This window comes from Megalobrama amblycephala, linkage group LG10, assembly GCF_018812025.1.
Source record: "Megalobrama amblycephala isolate DHTTF-2021 linkage group LG10, ASM1881202v1, whole genome shotgun sequence".
Classification (NCBI taxonomy): domain Eukaryota; kingdom Metazoa; phylum Chordata; class Actinopteri; order Cypriniformes; family Xenocyprididae; genus Megalobrama; species Megalobrama amblycephala.
In genome coordinates this window covers 14,506,217-14,529,515 of record NC_063053.1, presented here as the reverse complement: position 1 = coordinate 14,529,515, position 23,299 = coordinate 14,506,217, and the positions used below count along the sequence as shown (strand labels likewise).

Here is a 23,299-nt window from a genome sequence, read left to right as displayed (position 1 = left end):
CTCCCAATATAGATTGTGAATAATTGGGAGGTCTTGTGAAATATATAGTAGGATTTATAGGGGTTAAAGCAATCAAAAGTGACACTAAAGACATTTGCAAAAGATTTGTATTTTAAATGTTCTTTTAAACTTTCTATTAATTAAAAAATCCTAAAATGCATCAGTCTCGTCAAAAACGTTAAGCAACATAATTGTTTAAAACATTGCTAATTATGTATAATATATATATATATAAAGTTTGAGCACCAAATCAGCAATGATTTCTGGAATATCATTTGACATTGAAGACTAGCAAACTCAGCTTTGCCATCACAGGAATAAATCTCATTTTAAAATATATCCAAAAACGGTTATTTTAAATTGTAAAAATATTTCCCAATATTACCATTTTATTGTATTTTGGATTAAATAAAGGCAGCCTTGATGAGCAGAGGAGACTCATTACCAGCCCCAACTTTTGAACGGTAGTGTAAAAAGTTGTAAATCAAAACTCAAATAAGCTACACCAATCTTCTTGTGTACTGGAAAGCATAATATAGAAATGGATCTCTGCCATATGTTCCTTCTAGCTCTAATCAAAACCAAGATATCACACTTTATTCTTACATGACAGTTGCCTTCAATGAACATTCTCTGGTTAAAAATAAAATATACCAATAAAAGGTTTTATTCCATGGATGTGTAAATTTCACAGGTTTCAATTAGAAATTTTACTGAGCAGCAAAAACAGGTAAACATCCAAAATGATGTTATTGCTTTAAAAGTGCAATCTCACACTCGAAACTTGGGAATCAAGCTGTTCATAACCATTTTTGAGTCAAAATACATACAAAGAGCATATCATAGACCAACACAGAATATGTAATATAAAATTCAATAAGCAAAATGTACAGTAGCCGGTCAATATATATATGCAACAGCTCATACTCTTCAAGCCTGTAAAATATTTTGGACATATTTCATAGGAACATGTGAAAACATATTCGTACAAAAAGATCTTCCAAGCTGGAAGCTCCAACTTTGGGTTGAAAAGTGCATGTATTGCAAGCATCCTCAGTACATTCCCCTTAGTCCACTTCCTCGAGAGCCCATGCCACCAGAGTTGCCATAGAAACCTCCTCCGCGGCCTGCAGTGTTTTCGTGGCCCCAAAACAAAAGACTCGCATTTGAATGTTGTCTTCACACCTTCTCATCCATACACTTCAACAAAACTATTACATAATAACAATCTCCACGTAGTCATACTAACCCATTTCAGACGGCCCACTGGAAGTTGAATTCAGGAAAAGCTCAATGTAACGATGCTCTACAAAGAGAATGCAATTATAAATGCGATCATGACAAACAAAGACAGCGATGCAATTTGACTAAGACAGAGGTTTGGAAATGGAGACAACTTACGCATATGATTCTTGTCTTTTGACATGGCAGACACAGCATCTTCATGTGATCTGAACTCAACATCTGCCTCTCCTGTAGACTTTCCATTAGGTCCTACATCAATGTGCACCCTCACAGGGTTCAAAGGGGCAAAGAACTGAAAAAGAAAAAAGCACTTACACAACAGCAATAATACTTTTACTTTAAAATATTGCAAGGATTTATCCACAAGAAATGGCAACACTGATGTTTCTTACATGTGCAATATCTGCCTCCGTAGCGCGGAACGGTAGGCCTCTCATGTGCACGAAATGGCCGCTGTGAAAGCCTGAGTTTGAATCGCTGCTGTAACCATGACCCCCCATTCCTCCTCTTCCTCTATCACCACGCACACGCTCTTCAAACATGCCGTTACCAAAGCAGTAGTTGTTAAAGCCATTGTAGTTGTCAAAACCACCATATCCTTATGAAGGAGAGACAATTCAATACTTTAATTTGAGGTCTGAAACAATAATAGGCAATAGTTGAGTCACATATCACTTCCTGTCAGCAAATACACAACCATTCAAAAGTGGGGTCTGTAAGTTTTTTTTTTTTAATGTTTTTGCAGGAAGTCTCTTATGATCACCAAGTCTGCATTTATCGGAAATATTACTGTGAAATATTATTACTTTTTTAAATAATTGTTTTCTATTTGAATGTATTTTAAAATGTAATTTATTCCTGTGATGCAAAGATGTATTTTCAGTATCATTACTCAAGTCTTCAGTATCACATGACCCTTCAGAAATCATTCTAATATGCTGATTTGACCCTCAATAAACATTTCTTATCATCAATGTTGAAAACAGTTGTGCTGCTGAATATTTTTGGATACCATGATACATTTAAGGATTCTTTGATGAATCAAAAAAACAGCATTTATTTGAAATAGAAATCGTTTGTAACATCATAAATGTCATTATTGTCACTTTTGATCAACTTAGTGTGCCCTTGCTGAATAAAAGTATTAATTCATTATATATATATATATATATATATATATATATATATAAAAAATATAAAAATCTTACTGACCCCAAACTTTTGAAAATACATATAGCCATTCAAACCCTTTAATTAGGGTTTCAGTTAAGATGGAGAACCAATAACCATCTTAAAAACTTAACCAATGGAGAGTTAATAAAGTTTTAATAAAGTAGCATACCGCCACTATAACCACCTCCGCTGCGTATCTGGTCCAGGACGGCACCTCCCCTTCCAGACCCGGGCCCAAAGAAGTTCCCGCGTCCCATCAGGGGTCTGTCATATGGACTAGGCCTCTGTCCAATCATCCTCCGGGGTACTTCGTAGTATGCACGCAATTCATTTCGGCTGCTTTTGAATATCTCTATGTACCTGAGTTTATTTTAAAATGCAACGTGTTAATGAACTTGCAGGCTGGTGAACGTTTAACAGAAATGAGGAGAGGAGAGAGAGTATCTGGGGCCCAGTGATTAATTTCATCACAATAACTGACAATTTATTGTCAGGTATTGACCAGTGGGAGAAGTAATAAATGTCTGAAATGCTGCCTGAACTATAAAGGCCCATTCACACCAAGGATGATAACTATAATGTTAACGATAAAGATGTAGCCCTAAAAAATATAAATGCTGACTCCACATCACAACTTTAACAATAATGGCACAAAAAAAAGATATCTTTCTAATCACTTTCAGAATGTTTCCCCCCCCCCCAGATTATGAACGATAAATCCATTTACAGTCAATCAGAATCAATCCTGCTTTAAAGAGCTTGAGCATTTAAAGTGGCAGACGACAACTGCAAAGCGCGCTTAGAATAAACAGAACAATATCGTTCATTGGTGTGGACACTAATATAATATGTATATTGTTCTTGGTGTGAATGGGCCTCAAGTTTTGAAATTTAACTGTATCTAAAGGCCATTTTCAAACAGAAGCAGAATCTTAAAAGTATATTAAAAGTGCCAGTTATAAAAAAGGCTCCTTTGCCTCTGCAGTATGTGTTGCCCAACGATATTATGAAATCATATTTCTGCTGAATGCCTATTTTTTGCCCCCTTATGACAGTGTAATGTGAAATTAAACATTCCAAGTGTAATAACATGATCAAACCATCTTTTTCCAGAGCAGAAAGATGCATGACCCCCCTCCCCACATTTAGAGATAGCATTAGCACCCAGTCCAGTCTTGCCGGCCCCACCTGTGCCCTATTCTTTCCTTGTGTTTCCCCAGAGCCTTTTCTGCTATCTCCTTTGAGGCAAACTGCACGAAGGCTTCCCCTGTGCTCCTCCCCTGGTAGTCCATCGGCAATGTTATCCCATTTGGCACGATTTTCAACCCTTTAACCCAAGGACAAATAACCCCACATGGGGAGACATGTTAAAGAGCCGCAACATTCTCATCTGCAGAAAAGACATCCCCCCCAATTGAGCTCCTAAATCATTCCCTATGGTAGACAGAAAAGTCCTAGAGCACACCACTATGGATAAATCCATGAAATTATAATACAATCAATCAAGAAATCATATCAAGAAAGCACATCTGTCTCAAGGATGTTGGCAACATATAAATAACATTAAAAACAACCAGAACATGCTCAATAATAGTTTGATTTGAGAGTTAGAAGAGTATATAAAAAGAAAACCTTCGAAATATGATCTGACTGACTATATAAAAGGCATGATAAACTTTCGCAGGAAGCAAAACTGACACGATTTAAACACCACAGCCCAGAAAACACAACCTATAAAAGATTTCCTAGCTATACCTGCAAGTCTAGGAGGCGTTGAAGTGAAACAACAGATGTACCTGAAAAGAACTGTACAATTTCTTCTTTACTGCAGCCGAACGGCAGTCCTCTAAGACGCAACATGCAACCGCTGCTGCTGTCATAGTCTGTGGGACCAGAGCGTTTCAGCACCCAATCCATCTCACTACGGTTTGACCTGAACACTATGGGATGGGTCAAGAGGCAGACAATATGTTATATTTTATTTACATTCTACAAATGTGCAGACATCTCATCTGATTTGCTATTTAAAGTCGGTATGAAACAGAAATTGCTTCTCAAATGAGAAAAAAATGTAGGGTGGTACTTGTTTTTGTTTATCAGGAATTGATTGGTTCGTTGTGATTTGCTAATTGGTTGCTGGAGCCGAGGAGAAGGAGACGTAATCGTTTATGCATTGCAATAAAATATGAATACATGAATGTAAAAAAAAAAAGAAAAAAAAAAAAAGATGTACACAGATAAATCATTTATAATAAACACTGCAGCATTCCATAAAAAAATAAGAATGGTCCATTTTGGTGACTTTCATGGTGACTTTAAACTTTAAAAGACAGAATTTTCTACATTGCGGACAGGAGTGTACCTTCGATATAACGGTGACCCATGTATTTGCGATCTTTTGCCAAAGCCCTTTTAAAGTCTTCTGATGTCTTCAGCTCTACAAACGCCTCTCCACTCGGCCTTCCCTCTTTGGAGAAGGTAAAACACACCCCATTGACTTTCCCTACAATGTCACAATCTGGAAATGAACAAAGAACATTACAATTGTATCTCTCTTTCTTCAGACTTGCACAGAATGCTACAAAAGATGCTTTCAGTTTGAGTGTTTGCATACCAGAGAAAAAGGAGGCCACTTCCTCCTGTGTGCATGACCAAGGTAAACCACGGATCCGCACGACATAACCTTCATCATTATGAGACATGTTTACCTTGTCAGGTCTGTATCTGAAAAACAAATTAGTGTAAAACATGGGTTGTGCCTCCAAAACCAGTGAGTTGCCTACCTAGACAGCACTGTGTTACCTAGTTCACAACTAGATCAAAATAGTTTGCGCTAGTCATATCTGTTTTAACAACTTGACAGTGCATCAAACCCAGTAAAATGCCAACTCAAACATCATTTTGGGGCATCTCAGGAGAGTTAGAACGCGCGTATCATGCCCAAAAACGCTAACTAGGTAGGCAGTTCACTATGTTTTGAGACACAGCCATGTTGTCAGAAGTCAGAGGCTTCAGTCAATAGATAAAAACACAAACAATAATGACATGTCACACAAATGCAGCGTTTTGGTGTAGTTTGAGAAGCAATGAGTAGTATAAACCAATGGGCATCTTATATTAAACGTCTATTAAGTTAGTTAGCTAGCTAGACCCGGCGTGTCAAAATACAGTAGGCTTTTAAACTTAAGAGCAAGCTAACATGGTAAATGTTATTTAGAGCATTCCGAAAGCAGGTCGGTCATGTGTCAAGCTAACCTCAACCGACAACCGAAACTGGCAAGTGAACTTTAAATCAAAACGACTTTAACATTAGCGAGAAATTCGCCTGACAGGAATTAACGACAGACAAGTTGTCAGTTTCTGGGACGAAAAACAGCACTTCCGCAATGCAAAGTACACAAAATATATTCACTATTGAATGTAAAGGATCAACTTATACATACAAAGTTAAATATGAAATAGTATGTACATGAATATCGAATAACTTCTCACCGTCAAGCGCCTGTCCTCTCAGGTAACCCTGAACGGATAGTCCTGTAGTCCAGATAGTCGAAGTCTCGCGAGAACGCGCCTGTCAGAGGACATTGACCTCGCTGCAGGCACGCAGAACGGTCTGACGTGTGAGCAGCAGAGAGGCTCCGAGCGCATGTGGCACAAACAGCACGGAGGATAGAGGAATCATCAAATGTTAGCCACTAGGCTTATACTTTATCCTGTATAAAACTGCAATGTGGCACATTCTAACGCTCCAGACTCATAATAGGGCCATGTGTACTACCGCGAGAGAATCTGCAGCTCTATACAAATAGCCTACAGCTATTTGAAGAAAAGAGAGCCAGTGAAGCTAATTAGAACTATCCACTTAGATTTTCCCCTTAAAGCTGCAGTCCGCAACTTTTTTTGGTTAAAAATGATCCAAAATCAATTTTTGAGCAAGTACATAACCAGCCAGTGTTCAAAACGATCTCGTTATCTTAGCTCGATTCACAACGGTAAGCTTGTAATAATGTTTTATAATAAGAGCGACATGGTGGATTTCCGCGGGAAATTTGAGGATGCAGCAGTTCCTCTGTGCGTCATTACGTCACGTCCGTAAACAGAAAGGAGGGAGTCCCGTCCAGGCTAGTCAGTTTTATCACTTGGGGACGCTGCTGGTAGTGGATCATTTATAGCCTTTTCTCACAGTAGCTGAAATAATTAAACTTATCATATTGATGGCGGATTGTAATCCAGAAAGGTCCAAATGACAATCATCAGTGACAACTGGAGATTTACCCGTAGCCAAAAAGCAAAAGACTTTCGACTGTGGAGTGGCTACAGAAATTGAAATCTACAGGTAACGCTAATATACACTAAATACACATAGTCATGCAATGCTGATGTTGTTAACATTAACAATTTGAGAGAAAAGTATAACAGTAATAATAATTTGCACGGTTTGGCATGATCCGAGCTAAGCGATCGTTAGATTTAATCATCATTGGCAGCGCGATTTATTGTAGGCCTACTACTTTTTTCCTCAGTTGGTCAGAACAAAAGTGGCAGACATGTTACTTACTTGTTCAGATGATATTTTCCAGTGAAAATTCTTATATTGGTCATAAATGTAAATCACGCAAATAAATGTAAATATATCAGATATCCTAGTTTTTGACTCAACATTGCAATTTTCAAAAAATTGTTTATTACGAAATATTAATATTTAAACTGATTCCAAACCCACTTTATATTAGATGTCTTCAACTACGATGTAGCCTACTAACATTTACATTAATCATTTGATACAATGCGCTAATTGTGTACAAAGATGTTTTATGCTGTATTTATATTTAAAAAAATATCTACATGAAATTACATCCATATTTCATTTCTGTAGTTAAATCTACTGTATAATTACACTGTTGACCCTATAACCATACACCTTAACCCACCCTTAAACCTGTCCCTAACTTTTACCCATATTTCACGTAGCAGTATAAGTGTTTTTCAATACAACATTAACACAATAAATACATTACACCAAAATCATTTTTATGCAAGTACATAGTAATTAAAGATACACAATATAAAGTGACCTTGTCCCTGATTCCTGTTAATTCTATGCCTATAAAAAGGTAAAAAGTTAAATAGTAATAAATTACTATCATAGTTTACATTTCATTGTAGCTTTAACATTTAAATGATATGAGTAAATCACATCAAAGAAACATTCAGAAATCTTGTTGCCTGTAACTTTAAAATGGGGTGTTACACTACTGGGGTCAAAGTCTCAACAAGCCTCGAGGCACTGTACTATGAATTCCTAAACGTCATGCTAAACTCTCCCTTTACTCTAGAGTAAAACAGCTGCAACAAATGGAGATTCCAATATTTACTGTTGATGCTTTTACTAATTTGCCTTTTAAAGGTAATCCCGCTGCAGTATGTCTTATAGAGAATGTAAGTATTATGCTACACAAGACATTTTTATGTTTTCCTTTCACATAGGCTAAACTAGTTTCTTACTGTTTGAATATGTTAGAATATCAGTAACACTTTACAATAAAGTTTTCATTTTTTAACTAATGAACAAATAATGAACAATACTTCTACATATTTATTAATCTTAGATAATAATAATAATAATAATAATAATAATAATCAATAAACATTTACTAAAACATTTTTAAGATCAAAAGTTGCATCTGCTAACATTAGTTAATGCATTGTGAACTAACATGAACAATAACATTTTTATTACCTAACATTAATATATGCTGTAAAAATATATTGCTAATAGTAATTTTGGTAACACTATAAAAAAATGTTTCTCTGTAATACATTTAGGAGCTGCAAGACAATCTTTATCAAAGCATTGCTGCTGAGATGAATTTATCAGAGACTGCTTTCATCTCAAAACGGAATTCTATGGATTTTTCCTCAGGTATTGTGCTGATAAGATGCATGTTGAAATACTCAAACAACTCTGATTTACCTGTCTGCTTTTGGGTTTGATGTATTTTGAAAGGTGCAAGGTTTGGGTTACGCTGGTTTACCCCCAAAAGTGAGGTTCCCCTATGTGGACATGCAACACTGGCCTCAGCAGCAGTGCTCTTTTACCTTAAAAGTAAGAAACGCTTGTCCTGACATTGAACTTTTACTAAAAACAATGGACTGGTGACCATTCTAATAGCACAATATCATCACACAGAGAATGTCAACCCTGTTGTGGTGTTTGAGACTATGAGTGGGGAGCTTCATGTGCGCCAGCATGAAGAATCTCTAATAATGGACTTCCCCTTAAACAAACCACAGCCCCAGGTATGACCAAAAGACACATCTTGGCCTCCTTCTTCAACAAAACTAATGTAGACTCTTGTGATCAATCAAGTAGTTGCTTTTGGTTTAAATTTGTAGATTTTTTTTTTAATTTGCAGGACCAACATGAAATCAAGGATCTTTTGAAAGTAAGTTTGCCAGTGAGTAATTTAGTATCGTGATAGGTTTCCAATCTGAGATAAGGAGAAACAAGCTTTTATGTTCATTTTCAGGCTGCTGTTGGAGACTTACCCATCCAGGATGTGTGCTACAGTCCAACAACAAGAAAACTGATGATTCGTCTAGCTGACACATGTGACAGGTACTGTTGGACATTCACAAGCATTTCTGAAAATAACAAGAAAGAAAATAAGATTGATGCAGGGGGGATGGGGGAGGAGGTAACCCTGCACAATAACCAAAACAATATTTATACCATGGTTAATGGAAACAGAGAATCAGGCTATTAATTAATTATGTACATTGTGCATTCTGAGCTTTTATAAGCACCAAGTTCACCAAGTGATGATCAAATGTGCAACCTATATGAATTATATTGAGAATGTACCACTTTAAAACACTATGGCAAAAGTTAAACATGATCTAAAACAGCCACATAAACTAAAAAGACTGATGAAAAAGGAAAACATCATCTTTAGAAAGATTTTTAAACAACTCATGACCACTTTTTTTTTTAAAACAACCTTTTTACTAGTATTTATCACGTTCTATTGCATTTATTGTGGTACATTTTGTCAAACTTGTTGTAGAATATATAATAGATAATCTGTTGAGGGAATAGATTTTTCAATAAAGATTTATATTACAACTGTAGCATCTATAGTTTCTAAATGTGTAGGTTGCTATTTTTTCTAACAAATTGCTATAGATCAGGGATAGGCAACGTAGGTCCTGGAGTGCCACTGTCCTGCAGAGTTTAGCTCCAACCCTAATCAAACACACCTGAACAAGCTAATCAGGATTACTCAGGCTACAGGTGGGTAATTTTTTTTCAGGGTTGGAGCTAAACTCTGCAGGCACTCCAGGACCCACGTCGCCTATCCCTGCTATAGATAGATATAGCTTTTTCTTCTAAGAGTGTCTGCAAGGTTGTTGATTGTTGTTTGTTAGATCTGAACTTACATCTTTGAGGCCTGAAGCAGAAGCTCTGCTGAAAAACGAATCTACTGGGAAGATTAAAGGAGTCATTGTTACAATGAAAGGAGCTCCGAATGCACAGCCTGGATATGACTTCTATTCCCGTTACTTTGCCCCTTGGTTTGGGATCCCTGAGGATCCAGTCACTGGTGAGCTGAAATGATCAACATAGGTTTTAAATTCAAAACCTACTGTACAATACATATGGAGAAATATGTAGTAGTTTCCACATGTGAATGTAAAGCCATGAATTCTAACGTAAATGTACAATGACACCTAGTCATCAATGTCATATGAATTTGATTCAAGCTTTAAAAGACTAATACTTTTTTCAAAGGGTCTGCACATACAGTTCTTGCTGGCTACTGGTCTGAAAAGCTGAATAAAAAGAAAATGTTGGGTAAAGGCCTTTTTCCCTTGATTGCACTGGAAAAAAAAAAAATCAGAATTCACATTAATAGGAAACTGAAAATGATACTAGTCCACATAAATGATTGAATTAAATAGTTCTCAAAAAGATTGAATAAAATGCATAAAATGCTGTTTCCTCATAATAAAGTACCTATCCCTCCTATATTTGTTTTTCCAGCCTACCAGTGCTCCAGTCGTGGAGGTGAACTGGAGCTGGAGCTGAGGGATGATGGTCGACTCAACATCAGCGGTCGGGCGCAGATCATTCTTCAGGGAACTCTTAAAATCTAGACAACTTGCACAATACTCACTGAATCTGTGAATTGTTTAAATGGAAATCATGTTTATTTTCTTTCTTAATAAAGAGCTGCAAAGTGATGTTTTTTGACTAAGTGGGTAAATATGGCCAAAATTGTAATAAATTGAGATTAGGAGACTAATTTAAATTTTGTAAACATTCAACTATCTGATTAAAAACTAAGTCTTTGAAATCAAATGAATATTTAATTTTATTGCTAAATATTAATAAAATTGTCTGTTAGGCATGGTAAGGCTCAGACACTTTGGTCCATATTGACATGATAGCATCACACAGCTGCTGCAGATTTGTTGACTGCACATCTATGTTGCGAATCTCCTGTTCCACCATATCCCAAAGGTGCTCTAGTCTATTGGATAGAGATGACTTTGACTTTGGAGGCCATTTGCATATAGTGAACTCATTGTCATGCTCAAGAAACCAGTTTGAAATGATTTAAGTTTTTTGATGGTGCATTGTCCTGCTGGAAGTAGCCATCAGAAGATAGGTACACTGTGGTCATAAAGGGATGGACATGGTCAGCAACAATACTTAGGTTGAACCAGTCTGGCCATTCTCCTCTGACATCAACAAGGCATTTTTGCCCGCAGAACTGGCGCTCACTGGATATTTTCTTTTTTGGGTCATTGTCTGTAAACTCTAGAGTGGTAGTGCATGAAAATACCAAAATCTCTGAGGAATGTTTCCAGCACCTTGTTAAATCTATGCCAAAAAGAATTAAGGCAGATCTGAAGACAAAAGTAGGTCCAATGCGGTACTAGCAAGGTCTTTCCCCCCCCCTTTACTGTACTGGAATAAAAATCAGAATCCACATTTAAAGGAAATGACACTAGTCCACATAAATTATTTAATTAAATCCCGGACCCCACCATCGCAACACCAGCAGTTGTTGGTGATTTCCCACCGCGGTAGTAAAAAACTGCCACCTTCACAGCCCTATTGGAGATGCTTTAGGAGATGCTATTTTTCCTGCTTCTAACACATAAACTTTGAGGACAAAATGTTCACTTGCTACCTAATATATCCCACCCACTAACAGGTGTTGAAGAGATAATGTGTGTTCGTCACTTCACCTGTCAGTGGTCATAATTTTATGTATATATAACTATTTTAAGGATAATTTAACAGTGAAAAGTCCATCTAAAAAGACATTTTTGAAATCTCAAGTCTGTACCTTTAACCTGAGCTGTTATATAAGGTTCAAAGTCTAACTTGATTTCAAAGACTGCTCTAAAAATACCTAAAAGGGTACAAGAAGAAACACTAGAGAGCTGAAGAGTTGTAATCAATGGAGATTCCAATATTTACTGTTGATGCTTTTACCAATGTACCTTTCAAAGGTAATCCTGCTGCAATATGCCTTATAGAGAACGTGAGTATTACACTATCACAAGACAGTCTTCTAAATACGTTAATTATGATTAGTTATTCATGGCAAGAAAATGTTAATGTTTTAGTGTGTTATAACATTATAAAATGTTTCTCTGTAATATATTTAGGAGCTGCAAGATGATCTTTATCAAAGCATTGCTGCTGAGATGAATTTATCAGAGACTGCTTTCATCTCAAAACAGAATTCTATGGATTTTTCCTCAGGTATTTTGTTGTAGAGATTGATGTTGAAATACTCAAACAACTCTGATTTACATTTTAGATTTGATGTATTTTGAAAGGTGCAAGGTTTGGGTTACGCTGGTTTACCCCCAAATGTGAGGTTTCACTATGTGGACATGCAACACTGGCCTCAGCAGCAGTGCTCTTTTACCTTAAAAGTAAGAAACGCTTGTCCTGACATTAATCTTTTACTAAAACAATGGACTGGTGACAATTCTAATAGCAAAATATCATCACACAGAGAATGTCAACCCTGTTGTGGTGTTTGAGACTATGAGTGGGGAGCTTCATGTACGCCAGCATGAAGAATCTCTAATAATGGACTTCCCCTTAAATAAACCACAGCCCCAGGTATGACCAAAAGACAACTCATGGACCATTTCTTCAACAAAACTAATGTAGACTCTCGTGATCAATCAAGTAGTTGCTCTTGGTCTAAATTTATAGATTTGTTTTTTTTAATTTGCAGGACCAACATTAAATGAAAGATCTGTTGAAAGTAAGTTTGCCAGTGAGTAATTTAGCATCATATTAGGTTTCTAATACGAGATAAGGATGCAAGACAACATTTTCAGGCTGTTGTTGGAGACTTACCCATCCAGGACGTGTGCTACTGTCCAACAACATGGAACCTGATGATTCGTCTAGCTGACACATGTGACAGGTACTGCTGGACATTCACAGACATTTCTGAAAAAAAAAAAAAAGAAAATAAGATTGACGATGGCATTGTATAAATTAAATGAGATTAATAATGTCAAGAGAGAAATAGAAGATGATAACAGAAAAGAGAGAATTGAAAACTGAATGTCAAGCACATTAAAAATATTTTTTTTAAAGCAACGATCAACCAGAGACAAGAATTTGTAATGTAACATTCTCCAAAAATAAGTATCAGTTAGTATAAGTTAAGTTTTTGTACCTAAAACTCCTACTGTATATTGAACCTTAAAAGGCTCTGTCAGGTGCGTCATAAGGGTTCAAACTATGGGATCATTTTATGGATTTTTAATTAATTCATTTTTACTTGTAATTAAATTTTATGAATAAAGCAGATTGTAAACACACTTTATCACTAGAAAAATTTAAATAACCTGTATGAAGTATTAGGCAATCATTTAAGACATTTCTCCTTGTATAAAACCGTTTTGGCATAAAGACATTTTAAGAGTCAGTGACTCTATGGTTCTGTATTGAACCCCACTGAACATTTTTCTTCTAAGAGTGTCTGCAAGGTTGCTGATTGTTTGTTGTTTGTTAGATCTGAACTTACATCTTTGAGGCCTGAAGCAGAAGCTCTGCTGAAAAACGAATCTACTGGGAAGATTAAAGGCGTCATTGTTACAATGAAAGGAGCTCCGAATGCACAGCCTGGATATGACTTCTATTCCCGTTACTTTGCCCCTTGGTATGGGGTCCTTGAAGATCCAGTCTGTGGTGAGCTGAAATGATCAACATAGGTCTTGTATAACCTACTGTACAATACATGTGGAAAAATATGTAGAAGTTTCCACATGTGAATGTAAAGCCATGAATTCTAGTACAATAACACCTAGTCATCAATGTCATATGAATTTGATTCATGACTAATACTTTTTTTAAAGGGTCTGCACACACAGTTCTTGCTGGCTATTGGTCTGAAAAGCTGAATAAAAAGAAAATGTTGGGTAAAGGCCTTTTTTCCCCTCTTTATAAAAATCAGAATCCACATTAAAAGGAAACTGATAATGACACTAGTCCACATAAATGATTTAAATATTTTTCTCAAAAATATTGAATAAAATGCATAAAATACTGTGTTTCCTCATAATAAAGTACCTATCTGTACCTATTTGTTTTCCAGCCTACCAGTGCTCCAGTCGTGGAGGGGAACTGGAGCTGGAGCTGAGGGATGATGGTCGACTCAACATCAGCGGTCGGGCGCAGATCATTCTTCAGGGAACTCTTAAAATCTAGACAACTTGCACAATCATTAAATCATGTTCATTTTCTTTCTTAATAAAGAGCTGCAAACTGATGTTATTTCACTAAGTGGGTAAATATGGCCAAAATTGTAATAAATTGAGATTAGGAGACCAATATAAATTTTGTAAACATTCTACTATCTGATTAAAAAGTCTGTGAAATCAAATGAATATTGTATTGCTAAATATTAATAAAATTGTCTGTTAAGCATGGTAAGGCTCAGACACTTTGGTCCATATTGACATGATAGCATCACACAGCTGCTGTATATTTGTTGACTGCACATCTATGTTGCGAATCTCCTGTTCCACCATATCCCAAAGGTACTCTAGTCTATTGGATTGAGATCTGGTGATTTTGGAGGCTATTTGAGTTTAGTGAACTCATTGTCATGCTCAAGATAACAGTTTGAGATGATTTGAGGTTTGTGACGGCACATTGTCCTGCTGGAAGTAGCCATCAGAAGATGGGTACACTGTGGTCATAAAGGGATGGACATGGTCAGCAACAATACTCAGTTAAGTTGTACCGTTTAAACGATGCTGTAACTAAGGTGCCCAAAGTGTGCAAAGAAAATATCGCCCACACCATTACACCACCACCACCAGCCTGAACCATTGATACATAGCAGGATGGATCCATGCTTTCATGTTGTTTAAGCCAAATTCTGACCCTACCATCTGAATGTTGCAGCAGAAAATGAGTCTCATTAGAACAGGCAACATTTTTCCAATCTTCTATTGTCCAATTTTTGTGAGCCCATGTGAATTCCAGCCTTATCTTAACTGAGAGGAGTGGCACCCGTTGTGATCTTCTGCTGCTGTAGCCCAACTGCTTCAAGGTTTGATGTGTTGTGCTTTCAGAGATGCTCTTCTGCATCCCTCGGTTGTAAAGAGTGGTTATTTGAGTTACTGTTGCTTTTCTATCAGCTTGAACCAGTCTGGCCATTCTCTGACCTCTGACATCAACAAGGCATTTTTGCCCGCAGAACTGGCGCCAACTGGATATTTTCTCCTTTCGGGCCATTCTCTGTAAACTCTAAAGTGGTAGTTAGGGCTGCACGATTAATCGCATGCTATTCTCACGCGCATTTCGTCAGTAAAGCCGGTTCCCTGATTACCGCTAAATCGCCATCACCTGCTTTCAAATGAAGCGGCATTTAATAGACAGAGCCGTAGGTCACTGAAAAGCCACGCAATATCGCGTTCATATCGCAGATGAATCGCCTGCGATAATGAACGCGATATTGCGTGGCTTGTCCGTGAACTACGGCTCCGTCTATTAAAAGGCGCTCCGTTTAAAAACAGGTGATGGCGATTTAGCGGTAATCAGGGAACCGGCTTTACTGACGAAATGCGCGTGAGAATAGCATGCGATTAATCGTGCAGCCCTAGTGGTAGTGCATGAAAACACCAAAATATCTGAGAAATGTTTTCAGCACCTTGTTGAATCTATGCCAAAAAGAATTAAGGCAGATCTGAAGACAAAAGGGGGTACTAGCAAGGTGTACATAATAAAGTGGCTTGTGTGTGTGTGTTATATAATATATATATATATTTTAATGATTTTCAAGCAAATATTTTAAAATGCACTATTTATGGATAATTTAATATTGAAAAGTCCATCTAAAAAGACATTTTTGAAATCTCAAGTCTGTACCTTTAAAGGGATAGTTCACCCAAAAACGAAAGTTTGATGTTTATCTACTTACCCCCAGCGTATCCAAGATGTAGGTGACTTTGTTTCTTCAGTAGAACACAAATTATGATTTTTAACTCCAACCGTTGCTGTCTGTCAGTCAAATAATGCGAGTGGATGGGAACTTCTACTATACAGGTTTTTTTATCATTTTTTACCTCTAAAACACCACTATGTCCAACTGCGTTCAGCACTCGTTAGTAAGGTCAGATCGTGCTCTGACCTCACTAAGCGAATGCTGAACGCGCTTGGACATAGTGGTGTTTTAGAGGTAAAAAATGATATAAAACCTGTTCGGTTTATCATACAAACCGATCGTTTCGTGTCTTAGGACATCAATGTGTCGTCACGAGCCGCAGGGTTTAATTTGGATTTGTCTATGCAAGTTTTATTTACTCTTATAGTAGAAGTTCCCATCCACTCGCATTATTTGACTGACAGACCGCAACAGTTGGAGTAAAAAATCATCATTTGTGTTCTACTGAAGAAACAAAGTCACCTACATCTTGGATGCACTGGGGGTAAGCAGATAAACATCAAATTTTCATTTTTGGGTGAACTATCCCTTTAACCTGAGCGGTTATATAAAGGTTCAAAGTCTAACTTGATTTCAAAGACTGCTCGAAAAATACCAAAAAAAAGGGTACAAGAAGAAACACTAGAGAGCTGAAGAGTTGTAATCAATGGAGATTCCAATATTTACTGTTGATGCTTTTACCAATGTACCTTTCAAAGGTAATCCTGCTGCAATATGCCTTATAGAGAATGTGAGTATTACACTATCACAAGACAGTCTTCTAAATACATTAACTTATGATTAGTTATTCATGGCAAGAAAATGTTAATGTTTTAGTGTGTTATAACATTATAAAATGTTTCTCTGTAATACATTTAGGAGCTGCAAGATGATCTTTATCAAAGCATTGCTGCTGAGATGAATTTATCACAGACTGCTTTCATCTCAAAACAGAATTCTATGGATTTTTCCTCAGGTATTTTGCTGCAGAGATTCATCTTGAAATATTCAAACAACTCTGATTTACATTTTAGATTTGATGTATTTTGAAAGGTGCAAGGTTTGGGTTACGCTGGTTTACCCCCAAATGTGAGGTTTCACTATGTGGACATGCAACACTGGCCTCAGCAGCAGTGCTCTTTTACCTTAAAAGTAAGAAACGCTTGTCCTGACATTAATCTTTTACTAAAACAATGGACTGGTGACCATTCTAATAGCACAATATCATCACACAGAGAATGTCAACCCTGTTGTGGTGTTTGAGACTATGAGTGGGGAGCTTCATGTACGCCAGCATGAAGAATCTCTAATAATGGACTTCCCCTTAAATAAACCACAGCCCCAGGTATGACCAAAAGACAACTCATGGACCATTTCTTCAACAAAACTAATGTAGACTCTCGTGATCAATCAAGTAGTTGCTCTTGGTCTAGATTTATAGATTTTTTTATTTTTTTATTTGCAGGACCAACATGAAATGAAAGATCTGCTGAAAGTAAGTTTTCCAGTGAGTAATTTAGCATCATATTAGGTTTCTAATACGAGATAAGGAGAAACAAGCTTTTATGTTCATTTTCAGGCTGTTGTTGGAGACTTACCCATCCAGGATGTGTGCTACTGTCCAACAACATGGAACCTGATGATTCGTCTAGCTGACACATGTGACAGGTACTGCTGGACATTCACAGACATTTCTGAAAATAACAAAAAAGAAAATAAGATTGACGATGGCATTGTATAAATTAAATGAGATTAATAATGTCAAGAGAGAAATAGAAGATGATAACAGAAAAGAGAGAATTGAAAATTGAATGTCAAGCACATTAAAAATATTTTTTTTTAAAGCAACGATCAACCAGAGACAAGAACTTGTAATATAAGATTCTCAAAAATAAGTATCAGTTAGTATAAGTTAAGTTTTTGTACCTAAAACTCCTACTGTATATTGAACCTTAAAAGGCTCTGTCAGGTGCTTCATAAGGGTTCAAACTATGGGATCATTTTATGGATTTTTAATTAATTCATTTTTACTTGTAATTACATTTTATGAATAAAGCAGATTGTAAACACACTTTATCACTAGAAAAATTTAAATAAAGTGTATGAAGTATTAGGCAATCATTTAAGACATTTCTCCTTGCATAAAACCGTTTTGGCATAAAGACATTTTAAGAGTCAGTGACTCTATGGTTCTGTATTGAACCCCACTGAACATTTTTCTTCTAAGAGTGTCTGCAAGGTTGCTGATTGTTTGTTAGATCTGACCTTACATCTTTGAGGCCTGAAGCAGAAGCTCTGCTGAAAAACGAATCTACTGGGAAGATTAAAGGCGTCATTGTTACAATGAAAGGAGCTCCGAATGCACAGCCTGGATATGACTTCTATTCCCGTTACTTTGCCCCTTGGTATGGGGTCCTTGAAGATCCAGTCTGTGGTGAGCTGAAATGATCAACATAGGTCTTTAAATTTATAACCTACTGTACAATACATGTGGAAAAATATATAGTAGTTTCCACATGTGAATGTAAAGCCATGAATTCTAATGGAAATGTACAATAACACCTAGTCATCAATGTCATATTAATTTGATTCATGCTTTAAAAGACTAATACTTTTTTTAAAGGGTCTGCACACACAGTTCTTGCTGGCTACTGGTCTGAAAAGCTGAATAAAAAGAAAATGTTGGGTAAAGGCCTTTTTTCCCCTCTTTATAAAAATCAGAATCCACATTAAAAGGAAACTGATAATGACACTAGTCCACATAAATGATTTAAATATTTTTCTCAAAAATCTTGAATAAAATGCATAAAATACTGTGTTTCCTCATAATAAAGTACCTATCTGTACCTATTTGTTTTTCCAGCCTACCAGTGCTCCAGTCGTGGAGGGGAACTGGAGCTGGAGCTGAGGGATGATGGTCGACTCAACATCAGCGGTCGGGCGCAGATCATTCTTCAGGGAACTCTTAAAATCTAGACAACTTGCACAATCATCTCATTAAATCATGTTCATTTTCTTTCTTAATAAAGAGCTGCAAACTGATGTTTTTTCACTAAGTGGGTAAATATGGCCAAAATTGTAATAAATTGAGATTATGAGACTAATTTAAATTTTTATAAACATTCTACTGATTAAAAACTATAAGTCTGAAATGAAATGATTATTTACCTCACTTTATTGCAAAATATTAATACAATTATCTGTTGGGCAGGGTAATGCTAGATCTTCTGTTAAGTAAATCCAGGATGCAGTAAACCAGTGTTACAGTCATAGGGAGTATATATATAGTACATACTAAATACCAGTGGCGTGCAGTCCATATAAGCTGTGAATGCTCTGCATACCCAAACTATTCGTGGACTCCGCAATTAATATTAAAATTATATACAGTACATACTGTATACGCATACATATACCGGCCACTTTTTTAGGGACACCAACCGTGCTAGTACCATGTTGGACCCCTTTTGCCTTCAGAAATGCCTTCAATTTTTTGTGGCATAGATTCAACAAGGTGCTGGAAACATTCCTCAAAGATTTTGGTCTGAAAATGCCTCGATGCAGAGAATGGCCAGACTGGTTCAAGTCTGCAGCAACCGACAAATCTGCAGCAACTGCTTGATGCTACCATGTCAATATGGACCAAAATGTCTTTCTGTCAGTCAGTCAGTCAGACAAACAGACATAGATATTTATTTAAAGATAGATGGACTTTAAATGATAGATTAGAATTTATGCAAATTGCTTAAACTGTTTTAAGGATAAAATAAGTGATAAGTCCATCTAAAAAGATATTTCAAAATCTCAAGTCTGTACCTTTAACCTGAGCTGTTATATCATAAGGTTCAAAGTCTAACTTGATTTCAAAGACTGCTCTAAAAATACCTAAAAGGGTACAAGAAAAAATCCTAGAGAGCTGAAGAGTTGTAATCAATGGAGATTCCAATATTTACTGTTGATGCTTTTACCAATGTACCTTTCAAAGGTAATCCTGCTGCATTATGTCTTATAGAGAACGTGAGTATTACACTATCACAAGACAGTCCTCTAAATACGTTAATTATGATTAGTTATTCATGGCAAGAAAATGTTAATGTTTTAGTGTGTTATAACATTATAAAATGTTTCTCTGTAATAAATTCAGGAGCTGCAAGACGATCTTTAACAAAGCATTGCTGCTGAGATGAATTTATCAGAGAGGGTTGGTTAAGTAAACCAAAATAGAATGTAAGAATTTTTGCAATTTTTTATTAAACAAAAACTTTAAAAAAATTCTTAAAACAGGAGAAATAAAATTAAATAAGTAATGTACATACATTTAAAAAAAAAATGAGAATGTAAAAAACTTTGCAGGATTTATGATATTAATGACCTTTAAAATCGCATCATCAGTCTATGAAAAGGGTCTACTGTAGTTTAACCATGGTAACCACAAATTTACCATAGTTTTGCTACACTATTAGTTCATGGTTTTTGTAGTAAAACTATTGTTATACAAAAAAAAAAACAAACAAACAAAAAAAATCATAGTTACCACACTTTTACTATAATAAAACCATGGTTTATTTTCGTAGACTAAGTGTTCACGGTAGTTTGCATGCAATGCAAGTTAGCTGCAATGTGTTATGTAGCTACCTAATAATACACATTTACAAGATAATCTCAGTGGGATATGTTTTATACAACTTAGTGTAACATTTAACAGTCACATTGAGGCAGGGCAATTCGCTTCCAAGTACGTTTCGTCCAATGCCTTCATGTCTGTTACCTGTTAGTCAGGTTTCAACCGATGCCATCGGGTCTACCTGTTAGTCAAGTTTCAACCGGTGCCTTCATGTCTACCTGTTAGTCAAGTTTCAACCGGTGCCTTTTTGAATACGTTTCATCTTTTTGAGTACATTTCGGTACGAATAACGGACCCCTGAAGAGTTGTAATCAATGGAGATTCCAATATTTACTGTTGATGCTTTTACCAATGTACCTTTCAAAGGTAATCCTGCTGCAGTATGTCTTATAGAGAACGTGAGTATTACACTATCACAAGACAGTCTTCTAAATACATTAACTTATAGATTAGCCTAGTTATTCATGGCAATAAAATGTAAATGTTTTAGTACTTTACAGCATTATAAAATGTTTCTCTGTAATACATTTAGGAGCTGCAAGATGATCTTTATCTAAGCATTGCTGCCGAGATGAATTTATCAGACACTGCCTTCATCTCAAAACGAAATTCTATGGATTTTTCCTCAGGTATTTTGTTGCAGAGATTCATGTTGAAATACTCAAACAACTCTGATTTACATTTTAGATTTTATGTATTTTGAAAGGTGCAAGGTTTGGGTTACGCTGGTTTACCCCCATATGTGAGGATCTACTATGTGGACATGCAACACTGGCCTCAGCAGCAGTGCTCTTTTACCTTAAAAGTAAGAAACGCTTGTCCTGACATTAATCTTTTACCAAAAACAATGGACTGGTGACCATTCTCAAAGTACAATATCATCACACAGAGAATGTCAACCCTGTTGTGACGTTTGAGACTATGAGTGGGGAGCTTCATGTGCGCCAGCATGGAGAATCTCTAATAATGGACTTCCCCTTAAACAAACCACAGCCCCAGGTATGACCAAAAGACAACTCATGGACCATTTCTTCAACAAAAATATTGTAAACTCTCATGATCAGTTGCTCTTGGTCTAAATCTGTATTTTTTTCTTTTAATTTGCAGGAACAACATGAAATCAAGGATCTGTTGAAAGTAAGTTTGCTAGTGGGTGATTTAGTATCATGATAGGTTTCCAATACAAGATAAGGAGAAACAAGCTTTTATGTTCATTTTCAGGCTGTTGTTGGAGACTTACCCGTCCAGGAAGTGTGCTACAGTCCAACAATAAGGTACCTGATGATTCGTCTAGCTGACACATGTGACAGGTACTGTTGGACATTCACAGACATTTCTGAAAATAAAAGAAAATAAGATTGATGATGGCATTTTATTTGTTAAATGAGATTAATAATGTCAAGAGAGAAATAGAAGATGTTAACAGAAAAGAGATAATCTATTGAAAATTGTATCAGAAATAAGTATCAGTAAGTGTAAGTTAAGTTTGTATCAAAAGGTTCTACTGTACTGTCTATATAACCATAACGGGTTCTGTCAGGTGCTTCATATATAGAGCCTTTTAAGGGTTCAAATTATGGGATCATTTTGTTGATTTTTAATGAATTTTTAATTGATTCATTTTTACTTGTAATTAAATTGCATGAATAAAGCAGCTTGTAAATATACTTTATCACTAGAAAATTTTAAATAACCTGTATGAAATATTAGGAAATCATTTAAGACATTTCTCCTTGTATAAAACTTTTTTGGCATAAAAGCTTTTTTAAAATTGAGTCAAGAACTCTGGGGTTCTGTATTGAACCCCACTGAACCTTTTTCTTCTAAGAGTGTCTGCAAGGTTGCTGATTGTTTGTTGTTTGTTAGATCTGAACTTACATCTTTGAGGCCTGAAGCAGAAGCTCTGCTGAAAAACGAATCTACTGGGAAGATTAAAGGCATCAGTGTTACAATCAAAGGAGCTCCGAATGCACAGCCTGGATATGACTTCTATTCCCGTTTCTTTTGCCCTTGGTATGGGGTCCTTGAAGATCCAGTCTGTGGTGAGCTGAAATTATCAACATAGGTCTTTAAATTCAAAACCTACTGTACAATACATATGGAGAAATATATAGTAGTTTCCACATGTGAATGTAAAGCCATGAATTCTAATGGAAATGTACAATGACACCTAGTCATCATAATGTCGTATGAATTTGATTCATGCTTTAAAGGGCTAATAATTATTTTTTAAAGGGTCTTCACACACAGTTCTTGCTGGCTACTGGTCTGAAAAGCTGAATAAAAAGAAAATGTTGGGTAAAGGCCTGTTTTCCCTCTTTACTGTACTGGAATAAAAATCTGAATCCACATTTAAAGGAAACTGATAATGACACTAGTCCACATAAATGATTTAATTAAATATTTTTCTCAAAAAGATTGAATAAAATGTATAAAATGCTGTTTCCTCATAATAAATTACCTATCCCTCCTATATTTGTTTTTCCAGCCTACCAGTGCTCCAGTCGTGGAGGTGAACTGGAGCTGGAGTTGAGGGATGATGGTCGACTCAACATCAGCGGTCGGGCGCAGATCATTCTTCAGGGAACTCTTAAAATCTAGACAACTTGCACAATCATCTCATTAAATCATGTTCATTTTCTTTCTTAATAAAGATCTGCAAAGTGATGTTTTTTCACTAAGTGGGTAAATATGGCCAAAATTGTAATAAATTGAGATTGAGACTAATTTAATTTTTATAAACATTCTACTGATTAAAAACTATAAGTCTGAAATGAAA

At 36.1% G+C, this 23,299-nt stretch overlaps 4 protein-coding genes and 1 pseudogene across 10 annotated transcripts; 4 read left to right on the top strand and 1 right to left on the bottom strand.

The window, feature by feature from the left end:
* Window positions 1-637: 637 nt before the first annotated feature.
* hnrnph3 (heterogeneous nuclear ribonucleoprotein H3 (2H9)) lies at window positions 638-6,117 on the bottom strand. 4 transcript variants are annotated; one of them, XM_048204752.1, is made up of 10 exons: window positions 5,911-6,117; window positions 5,033-5,142; window positions 4,781-4,936; window positions 4,215-4,358; window positions 3,607-3,745; window positions 2,603-2,778; window positions 1,638-1,843; window positions 1,402-1,537; window positions 1,250-1,306; window positions 638-1,127 (listed from the first exon to the last, which is right to left on the bottom strand). In XM_048204752.1, the coding sequence occupies exons 2-10, from the start codon at window positions 5,118-5,120 to the stop codon at window positions 1,054-1,056; spliced, it is 1,176 nt and encodes a 391-aa protein (XP_048060709.1). In that variant the 5' UTR covers window positions 5,121-5,142; window positions 5,911-6,117; the 3' UTR covers window positions 638-1,053. The 4 variants fall into 4 exon arrangements, with proteins under 4 accessions (XP_048060709.1, XP_048060705.1, XP_048060708.1 ...); XM_048204748.1 differs by having other exon boundaries at window positions 2,588-2,778; window positions 5,911-6,058; XM_048204751.1 differs by having other exon boundaries at window positions 2,588-2,778; window positions 5,033-5,136; window positions 5,911-6,036.
* A 1,578-nt stretch (window positions 6,118-7,695) lies between these two features.
* LOC125276836 (phenazine biosynthesis-like domain-containing protein) lies at window positions 7,696-10,662 on the top strand. The gene is made up of 9 exons (XM_048204737.1): window positions 7,696-7,857; window positions 8,245-8,341; window positions 8,426-8,524; window positions 8,609-8,718; window positions 8,835-8,864; window positions 8,949-9,037; window positions 9,847-10,022; window positions 10,211-10,273; window positions 10,463-10,662. Exons 1-9 carry the CDS (start codon window positions 7,774-7,776, stop codon window positions 10,573-10,575), a joined length of 861 nt encoding a protein of 286 aa, XP_048060694.1. The 5' UTR covers window positions 7,696-7,773; the 3' UTR covers window positions 10,576-10,662.
* Window positions 10,663-11,177: 515 nt separating this feature from the next.
* On the top strand, window positions 11,178-14,394 carry LOC125276839 (annotated as a pseudogene).
* A 2,087-nt stretch (window positions 14,395-16,481) lies between these two features.
* Window positions 16,482-19,053, top strand: LOC125276837 (phenazine biosynthesis-like domain-containing protein). 2 transcript variants are annotated; one of them, XM_048204739.1, is made up of 9 exons: window positions 16,482-16,647; window positions 16,776-16,872; window positions 16,950-17,048; window positions 17,132-17,241; window positions 17,362-17,391; window positions 17,476-17,564; window positions 18,176-18,330; window positions 18,520-18,582; window positions 18,760-19,053. In XM_048204739.1, exons 1-9 carry the CDS (start codon window positions 16,564-16,566, stop codon window positions 18,870-18,872), a joined length of 840 nt encoding a protein of 279 aa, XP_048060696.1. In that variant the 5' UTR covers window positions 16,482-16,563; the 3' UTR covers window positions 18,873-19,053. The 2 variants fall into 2 exon arrangements, with proteins under 2 accessions (XP_048060696.1, XP_048060695.1); XM_048204738.1 differs by having other exon boundaries at window positions 18,155-18,330.
* Window positions 19,054-19,198: 145 nt separating this feature from the next.
* On the top strand, window positions 19,199-23,294 carry LOC125276838 (phenazine biosynthesis-like domain-containing protein). 3 transcript variants are annotated; one of them, XM_048204741.1, is made up of 9 exons: window positions 19,199-19,913; window positions 21,053-21,149; window positions 21,227-21,325; window positions 21,410-21,519; window positions 21,628-21,657; window positions 21,742-21,830; window positions 22,387-22,562; window positions 22,756-22,818; window positions 23,009-23,294. In XM_048204741.1, the coding sequence occupies exons 1-9, from the start codon at window positions 19,830-19,832 to the stop codon at window positions 23,119-23,121; spliced, it is 861 nt and encodes a 286-aa protein (XP_048060698.1). In that variant the 5' UTR covers window positions 19,199-19,829; the 3' UTR covers window positions 23,122-23,294. The 3 variants fall into 3 exon arrangements, with proteins under 3 accessions (XP_048060698.1, XP_048060700.1, XP_048060697.1); XM_048204743.1 differs by lacking the exon at window positions 19,199-19,913 and adding an exon at window positions 20,218-20,918 and having other exon boundaries at window positions 21,742-21,794; XM_048204740.1 differs by lacking the exon at window positions 19,199-19,913 and adding an exon at window positions 20,230-20,918.
* The last annotated feature ends 5 nt before the right edge of the window (window positions 23,295-23,299 follow it).

Excerpts from the sequence above, each read along its gene's own strand:
- hnrnph3 (XM_048204748.1), bottom strand. The coding sequence starts at position 5,120 with ATGTCTCATAATGATGAAGGTTATGTCGTGCGGATCCGTGGTTTACCT. Across the intron at positions 4,359-4,780 it reads GGGTCACCGTTATATCGAAG|TGTTCAGGTCAAACCGTAGT; the intron begins GTACACTCCTGT and ends CCCATCCCATAG. Across the intron at positions 3,746-4,214 it reads AATTGTACAGTTCTTTTCAG|GGTTGAAAATCGTGCCAAAT; the intron begins GTACATCTGTTG and ends CTTGGGTTAAAG.
- LOC125276836 (XM_048204737.1), top strand. The coding sequence starts at position 7,774 with ATGGAGATTCCAATATTTACTGTTGATGCTTTTACTAATTTGCCTTTT. Across the intron at positions 8,865-8,948 it reads AAATCAAGGATCTTTTGAAA|GCTGCTGTTGGAGACTTACC; the intron begins GTAAGTTTGCCA and ends GTTCATTTTCAG. Across the intron at positions 10,274-10,462 it reads GAATAAAAAGAAAATGTTGG|CCTACCAGTGCTCCAGTCGT; the intron begins GTAAAGGCCTTT and ends TTGTTTTTCCAG.
- LOC125276837 (XM_048204738.1), top strand. The coding sequence starts at position 16,564 with ATGGAGATTCCAATATTTACTGTTGATGCTTTTACCAATGTACCTTTC. Across the intron at positions 16,648-16,775 it reads CAATATGCCTTATAGAGAAT|GAGCTGCAAGATGATCTTTA; the intron begins GTGAGTATTACA and ends TAATACATTTAG. Across the intron at positions 18,583-18,759 it reads GAATAAAAAGAAAATGTTGG|CCTACCAGTGCTCCAGTCGT; the intron begins GTAAAGGCCTTT and ends TTGTTTTTCCAG.
- LOC125276838 (XM_048204741.1), top strand. The coding sequence starts at position 19,830 with ATGGAGATTCCAATATTTACTGTTGATGCTTTTACCAATGTACCTTTC. Across the intron at positions 21,520-21,627 it reads TAAACAAACCACAGCCCCAG|GAACAACATGAAATCAAGGA; the intron begins GTATGACCAAAA and ends TTTAATTTGCAG. Across the intron at positions 22,563-22,755 it reads CCTTGAAGATCCAGTCTGTG|GGTCTTCACACACAGTTCTT; the intron begins GTGAGCTGAAAT and ends TATTTTTTAAAG.